The sequence below is a fragment of the Mauremys reevesii genome, linkage group 7, assembly GCF_016161935.1.
Source record: "Mauremys reevesii isolate NIE-2019 linkage group 7, ASM1616193v1, whole genome shotgun sequence".
Taxonomy (NCBI): Eukaryota; Metazoa; Chordata; order Testudines; family Geoemydidae; genus Mauremys; species Mauremys reevesii.
The window spans coordinates 13,694,992-13,711,575 of NC_052629.1; the positions used below are offsets into that span (position 1 = coordinate 13,694,992).

At 38.5% G+C, this 16,584-nt stretch overlaps 1 protein-coding gene across 21 annotated transcripts in view; it reads left to right on the plus strand.

Annotated features, from left to right (window-relative positions):
- ATRNL1 (attractin like 1) overlaps positions 1-5,492 on the plus strand; it is a 1,032,651-nt gene extending 1,027,159 nt beyond the window's left edge. For 16 of the 21 annotated variants that reach the window (XM_039547653.1, XM_039547651.1, XM_039547655.1 and 13 more), the window contains 2 exons: positions 1,714-1,830; positions 2,884-5,492. In XM_039547653.1, the coding sequence (XP_039403587.1) occupies positions 1,714-1,830; positions 2,884-3,074 (308 nt within the window). In that variant the 3' untranslated portion in view covers positions 3,075-5,492. Of the gene's footprint in view, positions 1-1,713; positions 1,840-2,883 lie in introns of all 21 variants that reach the window. The other 5 variants (XM_039547662.1, XM_039547660.1, XM_039547664.1 and 2 more) reach the window with 5 other exon arrangements.
- The last annotated feature ends 11,092 nt before the right edge of the window (positions 5,493-16,584 follow it).

The following is a 16,584-nucleotide window of genomic DNA, read 5'->3' on the forward strand; positions in this document are numbered from 1 at the left end:
ATTATATCTTGCAACATCCTTGTGAGATAGGCAAGATACTATTACAGTTTTGGATTAGCACAGAATTTCCAGTATATCGGCAACCTGAACCGCTTGGTTTCTTTGTGGCAATGTATTTGGTATAAATAAAGCAGATTTTAGAGTCACAAAGAAACACTGAAATTATATCTTTTCACTTATAATCAGCTAGGTGATGCAGTGAGATAATGGGTGAGGAATTACACTTACAATTGGATTTTGTGATAGATAAAACTCAGTCCATGTAAAAACAATAATACACATTATTTGTTACAAATACTGGAAGCTATTTTAAAAGGTCCTAGAGTGGATTAACAGTGGCAGTATCTGCAACTAAGGTACATTGAGTGAGCTTCAAGGAGAAGCCTGTACTGTGTTTGTCCACGCTATTTTAATTAGTTATGGTTATATTGGTCCCTGAATGTTGTGAAATCAAGAATCAGTTACTCCATCAGAGTTTGAAAAATAAAACAATGTGTTTTTGTGACCTGTTGCTGCTAATATTTTACATAAACTATTACCATCGTGTTTTACTGTCTCTTAACAACCCATCTATAATTTCTCTGATTTTATGTCTCCTATGATAAGACCTCTGATATACCAAGATCAAATCATTTTTCATTCTCATCCTTATTTTTAATTCCCTAAAGCCATTAACAATTTCACACCACTATCCCAGCGAATTAGACAAGTTTATAAAGAAAGTACATGTTTTGTACTAAAAATGTCTATTTTGCTGAGGCTGTGTTTAATGGTTTCCTTAAAGCTGGTCTCTTTCTTTGATTAAAGCTATTTAGACTAAAAACATCCTTTGATTACAATTCTAGTGAAATATTGTAAAACAACTAGTTTACTTCTTCATTCTACTATGTCATCATGTCTGTGTCCCTTTAAAATATTAGGCTAATTCTGTTTTTATGCAGATAAACTCCAGTATTAAAGTTACTTGCTGCGTAAAAGGTTTGTAGATGCTTACAAGTTGTCTATCACTTTCCCTTGCACTTGGTTTTCCACAATCCATGTAGCTTTTACTTTAGTACGTATATTAGGAAGTCGCAAACACGAAGTATGGACAGACCGCAAGCCGCTACCAATATGTTTCTTTGATAAACGAGTGTTGCAAGGTTCCACACAGTATAATTGAGAACAGAATTTGGCCTGGAGGCTTTACTTGGTTTCTACCATGCTCACACCGTTTACAAAATATTACAAGTTTCTTTTTGTTGTTGTCATTTATATTACAGTAGCACCTAAAATCTCAGCTGAACGCAGGGCCCCACTGTGCTAGGCACTGTGGAAACGCATAGTAAAAGACAGTCCCTGTCACAAAGAACTTCTGTCTACATAAACAAGAGAAACAAAGAAAACAGAGGCACAGAGTGGTGAAGTGGCTTGACCAAAGTCACATTGGAAGTCAGTGGCAGAGAAAAGATGGAACGGAGGCCTTCTCATTTCCAACCTAGTGCCCTATAACCACACCACACTACCTTTCACCCGTCTTGTTCCCAATTACAGGAAAAACATATTAGATAATAGGAAAATGTTTGTTAGCTTCCCATCTCACTTTGAAATAGCTGATGACTTGCTGGAAAAGTACAAAAGACTGGACATGAAAGGAACACACACAGTGCTGTGGAAGTCTCACCACTGGGAACTAAATTATGTTTTGTTTTGTTTTTTTTATTTTTCTTACAGGTCTTGCAATTGCAAGTGCATTGATAGACATTTCCCAACAGAAGCCTGCAGACTGTAAAGATAAGAGTTCAGGAGTCAGAAATCGAAAGCATCATCTTTCAACACGTCAAGGAACTTGTGTGTGAGGTCCAGAAAATGCACTTGTACATTCTGTAATGTTTTCCTTTTAAATGGCTTCCATTGAAAGCTATACTACAGCCTCAGTTTTTCTGGAGGCAAACCTATGGATTATGATGACGAAGATGATGATGATAAGTAATGCGTCCTGTTATATTCACACTTGCAGCCTGCTAGTCCCCACAGCAGAACAATCTTATGGCAAATATGAGTCTATTTGATGAGTTTATTTAGAAATAAACGAAATACTTGTCTCAATGCTGAGTATATATTGGGGCGGGGTGGGCATTGAGTACATCTAGGAAAGACTACACATTGTTTCATAATGTAGAAGGAAATTGTATAATTGAAAACTAAACTATTCACAGGACACTAAAAGACATTTTTGTAGAGCTTAATGTAATGGTGAGAATTGTACGGTTTTCTTCTCTTAATCGGCATTAAAATACCCTTACAGAAAGCAGGAACTGAAGATGCTGATGTGGATTTAGGGGTTATTTTATCATTGCCCAAATCTGAAGGTAGATTTTGAGTTAAGCAGTATGTAGGTGTAGCCAAGCAAAACAGCAAATATATATTTTGATGATCATATCATATTAAAAACCTGATTAAAGCACATCATGGTTTTTTTTACCTTCTGAAAGGCCCTGACATACAATCTGGGCTACAACAGGATGATGGGTGGATTTCAGTATTTCACTTCATAAGAAGTTCATTAGAATTCTGACCGACATGTATTGTAAAGAGTATATGTTGGTCTTCCATACCAACTAATTATCAGAGCTGATTGAGCATGGAAAATTCTATCCTGAAATCAAGTTTCCTTTTTTTTCCAAAAGCTCTCTCCAAGATTTCAAGTCTAAGGAGAGTTTAACTTGCTGTTACTTTGCAGTAGTATACCTGCTTCTGCTTCAATACTGTAATATTCTAAAGTGACTGTAAATCATTGTCCTCACCTCCCAGCAAAAAGGTTGCACCTCAAATAGCACATTGACCCATCCATAGTAATAATAAATAATAAATTATGATCTTCCCCTGACCTTCCTTTTCCAGATGCAGAATTTCATCTGATCTTCACTTTCATCCTATTTAAAGAAATATCCTGCATACAAAATTCATATAATAAACTTCCAAAAGCCAGCTTGATTCCAACAGTGGTTCTGAGATCATCCATCCAATATGGGACCTCACCAAATCAATGCTCAACAACAACAAAAAAGCTAACAGAAAAGCATCCTCTCTAGTAGGCATTAGTCTAACAAGCTTTGAGGAACTTGTTCACCATTGTAAAAACTCCAATAAACAGCTTCATATGGCCCGCCTCGCTGTATTTTCAGTTAGTTATAATTCTGAAATACAGCAAAAGAAAAAAAGAGTGTTGGGGGGGAGGTAGCAGATGGGTCTTATTCTCATTTATGCATTAAACGTTGATGATGGTTTATATGAAACCAATAGTTTTGTTAGCTCTTGCTCAGAAGTGAAGTTTATCACCTCCACGGTTGCCAAGGTGCTAATGTAGGAGAGAGCCACAGAGGTATAAATTCCTCTTGTATATGATAGAGTTTTGGTAAATATGAAAGATATAAAAAGATAATTGATGTTTACTACTATAGCTGTATTTTTCATTTTCTTTTTTATTTCAGGAAGGTGATGACATTTTACTGTTTGCAGTTGACTACATAGTTACTTGCATGCCATGGTGGTGCAGTAGCAGTAATAAAGCCCTGTTGTGAGTTGATAGTGTTTATTTTGTAATGCCAGTAACAGAAAACTATTCCACTTAATTTGGATGAGGACTGAATGTAAAAATTAAATAAATATTAAAAAGAATGGTTGTACAGGATTATTAGGTTGCATCTGCTATATTGTTTTGACAAATTGTGCATTTATGAATTATGCTATAATTATTCCTTAGCTGGCATGATTGTTTCAGTATTTTCCTATCTTAAAATATGACTGATTCTTAAGCTAAAATAATGCCATTATGATATTGTGTTTTTATTGACTATGCTGACCTCACTCCCTTATTTCTTAAAACCTAAGATTCATTTTGAAAGATTCTTTTGTGAATTTTCAGTCAATGCTACTTAAAACCTGGAAAAAAGAGTCTTCTGAAAATAGCTCCTTCTGTCAGTTTTAATGCGGAACTGCTTGAGGGAAAATAAGCCAGTAGAGCTGGTGTGCATGGTGAATTAGCTATTCAAAAAGAAAAGAAAAATAAACCACTTGTCTGGAAATTTTCCCTAATTCTGTAATATCTTTCTGTCGAAACATTACACATGAAAAATATACATTTCTTTGTGTGTACCTGAGACCCATGGTACACAGGGCATGTATTCTACAGAGCAATTTCTCTGACTGGAATCCCCAAGTGGGAATTGCATCTACCTGTAGTCACCTGGAGTTTGATGTTACTTGAAAAGTAAATTTAAGTTTAAATGGATTATAATGTTTATTGTAGCACTTGAGATGGGCAGATATTCATTAGGCATTTTATAAAGTTATCAGTTAAAAACATGTTGTTTTTATTGTTCAGGTAAAGTACCAGTGTCATCGGGTCATTCAACATGTTCATTATATTCAGAGTACTTTTTCTAACACTTCCGTGATCATTCTTCTCCCAGGCTCCCTGCATACAAATTAGTAAAAGAAAATGCATTAAAGAGAAATATTAATGTAATGGTCACCATTAAATGGAAGTTTGCAACAGGAATCAAACCACAGTATCTGTGTAACTGTGGTTACTTTGTTTTAGGTCTATGAAAATACTGATGTGTCTCAGTGCCACACTGTGCCAGTTGTTGGCAAATACTGACTCTTAATGGTGACCACTGTACACTGGGTGACAGATATTCTCATTTGCTTTATGCTCAAGAATGTTCAGTGCTCTGCTCCCAGAATATTTTTGAACTCTTGATCAAATTCAGAAAATGTTGAGTGACCCTTTGTAACTTTAGCATGATTTATGTTGGACTAAGAATGCAGGGCTAAAAACTGATCTGAATAGTGGCCCTGTGGTGAAATTCTGACCATCAGGATTCGATATCTGTATATATTTTCTTTGCAAACCAGTCATGGATACTTCTAGGGGGAAATTCACAGCTATAAATTACTGTTCAAAGCAAAGTAACAGATATATTCCATACTGTAGAATGGTGAACCAATCTCTCCATTTCTCGTGTGTGTGTGTATACCCTCTCATGAAGCTACTTGAATATAGTCTGTGTAAATAAGTTACACTTCAGAATGTAATGAGTTCGAGTAATTATATTTCTTTGTAAGAGACAGATATATATCTTTAAATGGGCAAATTCAGATTTAGATCTGACTGCATTTTTTTTTTACAATGGGGCCCTCTATTTATATAGTAGAACCAAAAATGTAGAACATTGGAAAAGTTTGGATCTTGATATATAGAGTCTGATGTATAAAATCAGCAGCAATGATTAATTTTCCAAACAATTTACACTGTAGGTCTGGAATCCTGAGGGTAAGAATTTTGGGAACACTTTAACAACAGTTCAATTTTTAGGCCTAATAACTTTGACAGTATTCATCTAGATTATACAGTCATTATGTATTTAATTTGATTACCAGTTGTTGTTTTTTTAAAACCACCTGAAGGGTTTCTGACAATAAAGGTAAAGTCTCTGTTAAAAATATTACGCTCTCTCTCATTTTTCATGCGAGCCATCTTATAAAGATTGTATGGCATTTATATAGGAAATCATCATGAAGACGAATCTCAAATGGACGAAGCATCCTTGCAGGTCGAGCACCACCTGGCTCGATCTCTGGCTTAGTCCCTAAAATAATCTGGCTGGATGTTCAGTCTCTATTCAGTCATGTAAAAAATAAATAGACCTTAACTTTTCAGCCTCGAGGATGCAGCATTTCCTGATGTGAAATACTGATGCTTGCGTCAGCTGATATCTCTAGGAGGACATCTAAGCCAGTAGACACTAAAGCTATTTTGAATACATCTGACAAATAAATATTGCTTATAGGAACAATAACCAGAACCCTAGATAAAGCCTTTCCAGCATCTCATATTAATGAATATTTTTTCATTTGTTTTCCATAGACCTGATTCTGCCATCTTTGCTCACAGCGATCATGTGTTCAGTTGAGTACAGCTATTTTGTGACCTCTTCTGTGCCAATATAATCGCTCATCGAGAGCTGTTGCAAGCTGGAGCAATTTGGAGCAGGGCCAGTATTTGGGAGTTGCAAAGTGGACCTCTCACCCATACCCAGAGTAAGGAGAGCACAATGGTGAATCTGGTCCCTTGTGTTTCAATTTGGGCATCCAAAATCTGAGGCCAATTTTGAAAATGTGTGCCCTAGCCTTTCTATGTGTCAGATTCTCTATCAGTCAAGTTGTGATTTAAACAAACAAAAGCAACTCAAAAAGGATATTTTGAGGCTTAGTTTGAGTATGTCTGCAAAGCATTGGTGCTTTGATGGATGGCATTATGGAAGTGCAAAGTATTACTATTTTCAGTGCAAGTTGGCAGCAGGAGATTTGCTTTCTGGAGAGATCAGCTTGTTTGATTTACAGTCACTGTTTAAAAGTGAAGGCCAGTTGGAAGGATACCATTAACAGCACTTGTTCAGCTTAAAATATTTTTATTTCAGCCACAAAATAAACTTCCTGTAGTTTAAATAAAACTTAAAGCAATGAACAGTAGGATATTCTACTTCTCATGCTTCCTCACTAAAGAGTGTAGGGAGCATCATATTAATGTGAAGGCCACCTCACATGAGTTGGGATACAGAAACCTGCTGTCCACTGTTTATTTATACACTGTGTATGTGCTCAGAAATTTACATATGCCTTTTTTTATTTAGACGTGCGAGTTTGGATTGATAGATCCTTGGGGTTTTGTACTGCTGCCCATCACTATAATATTTGAGTGCTTTCCATATAAAATAGCGATGTCCCGAGTAGACTTCATGGAGTCTCCGACTGTTCTCCCCTTTAGTGGTATAAAAAATCTGGTTGCAGTAGGCTGATTTCATTGTTTTGGATTGCGGTTGTGTACAGGGCAGTGCTGTGATCTTTCCTAGCAAGCTGCTGGTGCAGCGAGGAGTTTTTAGACACTCATGCTGCCTGATCATTCAAGCTTCTTGATGAGTCAAGCAGGATCCCAAGGCTTTGCATCACTTTGTTGAAGGGGGAGCTACATGCCTTCAGTGTAAGTGGAGAACCGTACCCCTGATAGTTCTTCCAAGGATTTCACCCAATCAGCATAATTTCAGTCTTGCCTGGGTTCAGTTTGAGCTATCTGCTCTTCACCCAAGAGCTGATCTCTTGTAGGTATTCTGATATCTTAGTAATGGTGATGGTTGATTCTGTGGTGAACGAGCTAGGGAGTTGAGTGTCATCAGCATATAGTTGAAACACTGAGCCTATGGCATCTTACTATCTCTCCAAGAGGTCTCATGCAGATATCGAAGAGAAAGGGAGACAATATGTATCCCCACAGAACCCCACCAATAAGGACCTTCAGAGAAGAGGAACACCCTTGTCTCTCTCTGGGTTGTTCTGGAGAGGAATGATTGGAGCCACTCTAGTGCTGTGTCATCAACTTATTATAATAGATTTCAGAGTGGTAGCTGTGTTAGTCTGTATCAGCAAAAACAACGAGGAGTCCTTGTGGCACCTTAGAGACTAACCAATTTATTTGGGCATTAGCTTTTGTGGGCTAGAACCCACTTCATCAGATGCATGCAGTGGAAAATACAGGAGCAGGTATAAATACATGAAAGGATGGGAGTTGCCTTACCAAGTGTGAGGTCAGTCTAACAAGACAATTCATTTAACAGCGGGATACCAAGGGAGGAAAAATAACTTTTGAAGTGGTAATGAGAGTGGCCCATTTCAGACAGTTGACAAGAAGGTGTGAGTAACAGCAGGGGAAAATTAGTATTGAGGAAATTAGGTTTAGGTTTTGTAATGACCCAACCATTCCCAGTCTTTATTCAGGCCTAATCTGATGATGTCCAGTTTGCAAATTAATTCCAGGTCTTCAGTTTCATGTTGGAGTCTGTTTTTGAAGAGCATACAACTTGGGGAGAAGGGAGTATTTTAAAGCTTTGAGTACAATCTTGTACTCAAGAAATAAATGCGCAATTATTTTACAAGATTGCATGCATCAAAGATTTTAATATAATCAGCATTATTATTGTATCATTCTGCTTATATAGCCCTCAGCACCATAATATCTGAGTACCTCATAATCATTAGTTAAGTGTGGGTGTATAAGAAAAATATGAAAAACATATACATAAATGAATTATAAGGGTATAACTATATCATCAGGTTTAGGTAAACAAATAGTATTGTGTGTGTATAATGCTTTGCAAACTAATAAGAGGATGGGGCTCCACCCAGAAGAATTACAAATTTTATATAAGCTTTAAAACACCAAAGGGATAAAAATAAACAAAGGGAATGGGAAGGGGTATTGCATTTTTGAAAACATTAACAAAAATATACAATTTAACTCAAGTTTTACAGAAAAGATTAGAGATGTACAAACCCATAAAGACATTTTGAAGACCTCTTAAACTTGGTAATTTTGCAGGTGTGTTAGCCTTCAATGACCTACTTAACCCTGACCACAAACTTTAATGTATTAGATCTCTTCTTATAGTTATTTTAATTTAACAAGATGCTTAGATAACAAGAAGCACATATAATCTTTCACTTTGGTAACTCCAGCTAGGCATTAGTGATTGAGACTTCTTAAAAGTAAAGTCCAGCATTATCAAATTACTTACAAGCTTGCGCAGCAGCAGCAGGTGAAAGCAGCACAGTCCTCTGCAGCGCTGCTGGCTGCTACTGGCGCCAGCCAGTAAAGCCCAGTCCAATCAAGCCCCAGCGCAGCGCCTCCGCTGTTCCCCCTCCCACAGGCACAGGGGGGACACAGCTGGGAGAGTTTTTTCTCCCCAGCGCTGGCGCGCTGACTACACAGCGCGCGCGCGCGCGCGCAGCGCGCGCGGCGCGCGCGCGCTGAGTAAAAGTGTAGCCATAGCCGTAATGACTACTTCTGTCAGTAGTCTTCTTGACTTGAGTTGAGACTACTCAGTTGAGGTTTAGTATTAAGTACCTGCAGAATAGGGCATAAACATATAGTAGGTTGTGGGGTGATTGTATTTTTAAAAAGCCCCAGTCATCATGAGTTAGAATAATAGATTATTAGGGTTGGAAGGGACCTAAGGAGATCATCTAGTCCAACCCCCTGCTGAAAGCAGGACCAATCCCCATTACAGAGGCATGGTTGAATTTGACAGTTTCCATTACTGAAAAAAAATCTTCAAATATGCCCAGTAAAGCTTGTATTGTCCATTTGAATATTTAAACCTCTACAATACAAAGGACCAGAGCCTAAGCTACAGTAAATTAGTCAATCCCCACAGCAACTGAGTTGGGGTCTGTACTGGGACCAGTCCTATTCAACATATTCATAAATGATCTGGTAAACAGTAAGGTGGCAAAATTTGCAGGTGATACAAAACTACTCAAGATAGTTAAGTCCCAGGCAAAATGCAAAGAGCTACAAAAGGATCTCTCAAAACTGGGACAACAAAAAGGTAGATGAAATTCAGTGTTAATAAATGCAAAGTAATGCACATTGGAAAACATAATCCCAACTATACATATAAAATGATGGGATCTAAATTAGCTGTTACTACTCAAGATAGAGATCTAGGAGTCATTGTGGATAGTTCTCTGAAAACATCTACTCAATGTGCAGCGGCAGTCACAAAAGCAAACAATGTTGGGAATCATTAAGAAAGGGATCGATAATAAGACAGAAAATATTATATTGCCTCTATATAAATCAATGGTATGCCCACATCTTGAATACTGTGTGAACCCATCTCAAAAAAGATATATTGGAATTGAAAAAGGTTGAGAAAAGAGCAACAAAATTTATTAGGGGCATGGAACAGCTTCCATATGAGGAGAGATTAATAAGACTGGGACTTTTCAGCTTGGAAAAGAGACAACTAAGGGGGGATATAATTGAGGTCTATAAAATCATGATTGGTGTGGAGAAAGTAAATAAGGAAGTGTTATTTTCTCCTTCTTTTAACACAAGAACTAGGGGTCACTAAATGAAATTAATAGGCAGCAGGTTTAAAACAAACAAAAGGAAGTATTTCTTCAAACAATGCACAGTCAACCAGTGGAACTGTTTGCCAGAGGATGTTGTGAGGGCCAATACTATAAAAGGGTTAAAAAAATAACTATATAAATTCATGAGGGTTAGGTCCACCAATAGCTATTAGCCAGGATGGGCAGGGATGGTGTCCCTAGCCTCTGTTTGCCAGAAGCTGGGAATGGGCAACCAGGGATGGATCACTTGATGATGACCTGTTCTGTTCATTCCCTCTGGGGTACCAGGCCTTGGCACTGTTGAAAGACAGGATACTGGGCAAGATGGACCTTTGGTCTGACCCCAGTATGGCCGTTCTTATGGTAACATGAATGTTAAGATAATCTTACTAGTATGCATTTTGTGGATGCTCTTAAACGAAATGTATTTATTCCTTTTTTGCTATAGAGGTTTCCATACAGATGTACTGATCTGTAGAATCTGAGTCATAGACTGGGAAAAAAAACACTTTGAAAAATTGTATATTAAAGAATGTTCTACTGAGGAACATATCGTGTTGTTTCCTATTTGTCTCTTTTGTGTTATATTTAAAACTGTAAAGTTGCTCTCTCTGTACATATGTATCTGACATTTTGTCAGATGCTTGCATAGGTGGAGTATTTTACACAGAAGTATTTCAATTTTATTAATAAAGAACAGTTCACATTTTTTCAGTCAATATTGACATATGTAAAGCAAACTGAAAGCTATAATTAACATAAACTGAAACATCTATCTCTTCCAGCCAGCCATTACCTTGCTATTTTTTTCTTTAGATAAACAATCTACAATGAGTTTACTGAGGCTTGCACTGATATCCCTCAACGGTATATGCAAGTCTACTTTTATTCCAATAGACACAGAGAATGAGCCTATAGTGCACAGTGCGTGCAAACCCCTTTGAAACCTAAGATTATTTGTTCTCTGACTGTTCTAAAGGTAATTAAGGAGCATTGCATGTTTCTCAATTAATGATTCCTCATTCAACTGGGAATCTTTGATGCTAATTTGTTTTAATCAGGACAGAGACTGCTAAAAAAAACTCTAAACAATTCAGTGAAGAGTAACTAGGAATTTTTAATAAAGTGGAGACGATCTAAATGCTATGAGGGACACATCCATCATAAGTTTTCACTTCCTGTTCATTTAACTTTGTTCTTTCAGGTCTCATAAAACACTGTGTTAATCATCAAAAGAAAGTTTATTAAGATGAAGAACACGCTGCATTTTTTGCCTTTAACTGAAGGGAAAGATTGTGCAAGAAGTGGGTGGTTGCAACAGAGCTGTGCTATTGAAACACTAGTTACTATCTGTGTTTGGTTATTTATACACTAAGTGATAGCGTTCATGTTTTATAGACCTATAGAGCAATACTCATCAATTTCTGTAATGTTAACACCTTGGAGAGTAAATGAGGAACGTGTTGTTTCTTATTGTTTTCTTTTTAATGTACATGTTACTTCATAAATGTTTCAGTGCTCTGTGGTATACACATCCAGAAAAGAGAGACTATATGGTCTTTCTGCATGTGTGATTGATGTTTCATATACCAATGGAGGTGCCATGTGAAATCTGTTTCTAAGTGTGAGAGTATGCATATATTTGACAAAATAATATTTCACATCTAAGTGCTTCAGTACTATAGATAGATGTAAAGGTACTTAATAATTCTACCCTTCCCTACTTATCAACCCTTGACTTATATCACATTGCACCTGTCCGTTCCACTCTGCAAATGGAGCCTGCTTCAACATGTAATATCTGTGTGAGTGGGATGGGAGGGGGCATGGCCAGAGCACATTGCTCCAGCCAGCCCTCAGCTAGAAGACAGTCCCTTGGAGATTATTGCCAGCTGAACTAAGGCTCAAATCTGCTCAGAACTAGCCAGACACTCAATAAGCCAAAAATAGCTCCCTCACAGCCCCCTTCTGAAAAAAAAGCCTGCTAAAGTACAACAGCACCCCGCACACATAACAAGGAGTGGAGGACCTGGTGATCATTACCATTCTACATGTCATTCATCATTGACACCCTGGCCCCCCCAATGGCCCTTTCTTCCCCCTCACCCACACAGATATCCTTGGTTCTCTGGCTCCCTGCGCCATGTGAAGAGAGAGGTGGCAACTCAAGTGTAGATGGTGGAAAACCAGGGCTGATTCAGACAGGATGAAACATAATGAATTCCTCAAAGCTTATGCTGAGGCTGTATTATAGGCACAAAGAACCATCCTATCAGCCTCCACTGAGGCTGCCAAATCCCTCCCCAAGGAGCTAGCCAGGGTGGTAAATTGCTTCATCAATCCTGAATGCCTACAACTTGCACCAAAGCTAAGCACCAAGTGCTGCAAAGCACTATGAAAACCTACTTCATTAAAAAGATCATGCACACTCAGGAAGCCTTTTCAAACAGCACAGATCCACTCTGCCTTCACCCACCTGCATTCCTAGAGTTCAGTATATTTATTCATCAAGGAGTCCCAAACCAAGACATATGAATCTGACCCATGCCCTTCCTGGCTTGTGAAATGAAGTCATGGACAACTGGTTTTACTCCTGACCAAAATAGCCAACAGCTCATTCAGAAAAGGAATCTTTCCTTCCTCCTTCATATATGCAGTAGTTCAACCACCACTGAAGAAACCCACCCTGGATACATCAGTCCTAACCAATTATCACCCCATGTCATAAACAGATAGTTAAGGGTTAAGGTCTCTTTTACCTGTAAAGGGTTAACAAACTCAGTAACCTGATGAACACCTGTCCAGAGGACCAATCAAGGGACAAGATAATTTCAAATCTCTGTGGAGGGAAGTCTTTGGCTGTGTTCTTTGTTTGGGGTGTTGTTCTCTCTTTGGATCTAAGAGGGGCCAGACATATCTCCAAGTTCTCCACGTTTTCCTGAAGTATTTTCTACTATTCAGTATAGTGAGTATTAGAAAGGCGGATTAGTCTTATAATTAATTTCTGCATTTGCAATTGTGTGTTTGCTGGAGAAATACCTTTATTTCTGTTTGCTGTTACTTTGATTATTCTGAGAAAGGAGGGGGGGAAGTCTCTCCAGGTTTATAAGCTAGACCCTGTATATTTTTTCCATCCTGGTGTTACAGAGATAGTGTACTTTCTTTCTTTTTTTCTTTCTTTAATAAAATCATTTTCTTTTTAGAACCTGATTGATTTCTTCCCTTGTTTGGATTTTCAGGGGAAGGGGAGGGGGGGAAAGTGAATCCCTCTTAGTTTTGATTCAAGGAGTTTGAATCAAGGTGATCTCTCCCAAGGACTAGGGGAGGGGGGAAGAAGGTGGGGGGAATGGATTATTTCCCTTTGTGTTAAGATCCAAGGAAGTTGGGATCTGTGTTCCCCAGGGAAAGGTTGGGGGAACAGGGAGTGTGCTAGACACTGGAATTTCTAGCTGGTGGCAGTGTACCAGATCTAAACTAGGATTTAAGTTTAGAGGAGCCCATGCAGGTCCCCATCTTGTGGACGCTAAAGTTCAAAGTGGGGAATAAACCTATGACACCCCAGTTTCAAATTTCCCATATCAAAGTTAGCAAAAGGCTCATCTTTCTGAGGCTAACATTCTGGACCCAGCACAATCTGGATTCAGGTCAGGACACAAAACTGAAATTGCTTTAGCAGTTCTCATGGATGATCTACTCCTGTCAACGGATAGAGGACAGACATTCATTCTGATCTCTCTGGACCTCTCTGCAGCATTTGACATTGTTGACCATGAGAATACTGCTGTCGAGAGAGAGAGAGAGAGAGAGGTGGCAGGAGTCCAGAATAATGCACTAAAATGGTTTGAATCTTTCCTGGCAGGATGCACCCAAAGAGTAGTGATAAGAAACTGCACCTCCACCTATAGACCCTCACTTGTGGGGTTCCACAAGGATCAATTCTCTCTTTAGACCTTTTCAACATCAACATGCAACCACTAGGTGAACTAGTCAGATGACATGGTCTTAAGTGACAGCAATATGCAGATGAGACACGTCTCTACCTATCTTTCTCCACATATGACCATATCACTACCACCAATATGGCCAAGGGCTTGGATGAGATCAGCACATGGACGAAGAACAGCTGTCTGAAGCTGAACCTGAGCAAGTCAGACCTGATGCTGGTGGGAAGTGGAAAATATTTTGAGGCATTTGTCACCACAGTGAAGTCTCCTTTGGTTGAAGGGTCACATTCACAATTTGTCAATTCAGTCCATAGTCTAGGAGTAGTCTCAGATTCCTTGGTGACGCTGAGCTCCCACATTGCAATGGCTGTGAATAACGCTGATGAGCAGATTCTGTCCCATCCTGGGGGACAAAGACAAAGACCTGGCCTCAGCTATTCATACCTTAGTTGCCTCTCAGCTGGACTACAGCAATATGATGCAGTGCAGGGAAGGGATAGCTCAGTGGTTTGAGCATTGGACTGCTAAACCCAGGGTTGTGAGTTGAGGGGGCCATTTAGGGATCTGGGGCAAAAATCTGTCTGGGGATTAGCCCTGCTTTAAGCAGGGGGTTGGACTAGATGACCTCCTGAGGTTCCTTCCAAACCTGATACTCTATGATTCCATTAAACCTTCAGCACTTAGGAAACTCCAACTAATACAAATATGGCAGCATGTCTCCTCAGGAACATGGGTGACTGTGAGTCCATCACACCTGTCCTCTGCTCTCTATGTTGGCTTCCCATGGAATTTTGAATCAAGTCCAAGGTCTCAGTCCTTGTCTTCAAAACACTCCATGGCCTGGGCCCAGGATACCTAAAAGACCATCTAAAGCTCTGGAACTTGGACCACAGTTTACAGCTTTGCTCCTCTGGCACAATGGAACGCTCAATAATAAGAATAAAGCTCATCAGTGTGAGAGACAGAATCTTCTCCAGCTGTGATCCAAGACAGAGTAATGAAATCCCCCAGGAACTAAGGACCATCACAAACCTCACCACTTTCTGCTCCATTTCTTTCACCTTGCCCTCTCTAATATAAACACATGCCAACAGGCATATTTATTTAGTTGGAAAAAAAAACCCTACCAAAACAAATCACTCCAGTGCACATGCTCCTCCCCTTAGGGAGAGGATGAGAGAACAAACCCCTAACAGATGTGCAGTCATGTTGCTTAAAGCACCACTGCAAGGTGCTCAGATACTACAGTGATGAGTGCAGTATAAACAGCTATATAGAACAGAATTCTCTGCTTTACTGAACAGAGAATCTAGGCTATGTTCATTCTGTAATAATGGAGTATAAATCAACTGGATAGTACTGCCAGTAAATTTCCAGTTGTATCACTTAAGGAAAAGCTTGATAGAATATTTTTAACAGCAAGTGATCACTTTTCTATAGGATGTTTAAAGCAGCCTATAGAGTTCTAAAACAGGTGTCTAATTCTCTACTAAATTCTATTGGATTTTACATTAATTTCTGTACACGACCATTGGTATAATTCCTGTTCATTTCAATAGGACTGTGCACTGTGAAACATGGGTCAGATGTTTGAATTTATGTTAATTAAAAGATGGACGTTTTTCCATCTTCGGTGAGAACCCATCTCTTTTAGTCTTTAGGATGGCTCTGCCATGTGCAAAAAATGAGCTCTAATTATGCCCAGCTCAAGGCAATTCAGGAAACCAAAATACCCTGCCAACCAGTGTGTTCTCAATCTGCCTTGTTAGTTCACAAATTTGTGCATGTGTCTTTGCTACAGTCTCAAACCTGATAATGTCACATCATTGAGACAGGAAACTTCCTTTGATCTTATCTGAAGTGATGCTTGCAATTTCAAGTTCTAGCTTGATGAGATCACATTGTCAGGCCTCCACATAACTGTGATCTTTCCTACTTTGCAATTGTATCTGTTTTGAACGCTCTTTACAATGTTCAGCCTAAAACATATGATAATACACTTTGTCAGATGCAGGACTAATGAAAGGATTGAGTACATGTTTCCAGTTTTAGAAAATTCATTTAATGTCACTTCACTCACTCTCTCTTTTCTTACCTGTTCTGTTTCATCTCTTTAACTCTTCTTGCACTTATAAATGCTAGTACCAGAAAATTATTAATAAGGTAACAGGACCTCTCAGCCTATTGATAAAATCAGATGAGACTTATTACCTCTAAACTTGGACTAATTCCACTAAGTACAGAACTGTAAAGTGATTTACATACTAGAATTGTTAAATCATATAACATGCCTTGAGTTAAAATATTTAATATAGTACAAGTTTGTGTCCTTTCAGCTGCACATAAATATCTATATTGTGATATTGATTATAGGAGAATTCATAAAATTTAGAGCCAAGAGAAGCTCCATTTTAAAATGTTTTTATCTGTAATATTAATGTTTTTACAAAAAGCATCTGACGAAGTGGGTATTCACCCACGAAAGCTCATGCTCCAAAACATCTGTTAGTCTATAAGGTGTCACAGGACTCTTTGCTGCTTTTACAGATCCAGACTAACACGGCTACCGCTCTGATACTTGACAATGTTTTTTCAGACATTCAAAGCATAGGAAGTAAAGGGTTAAATTTTGCTCTCTGCTGTGCTGATGCAACTGCATTTAAGTAAACAGGATTGTCCCACT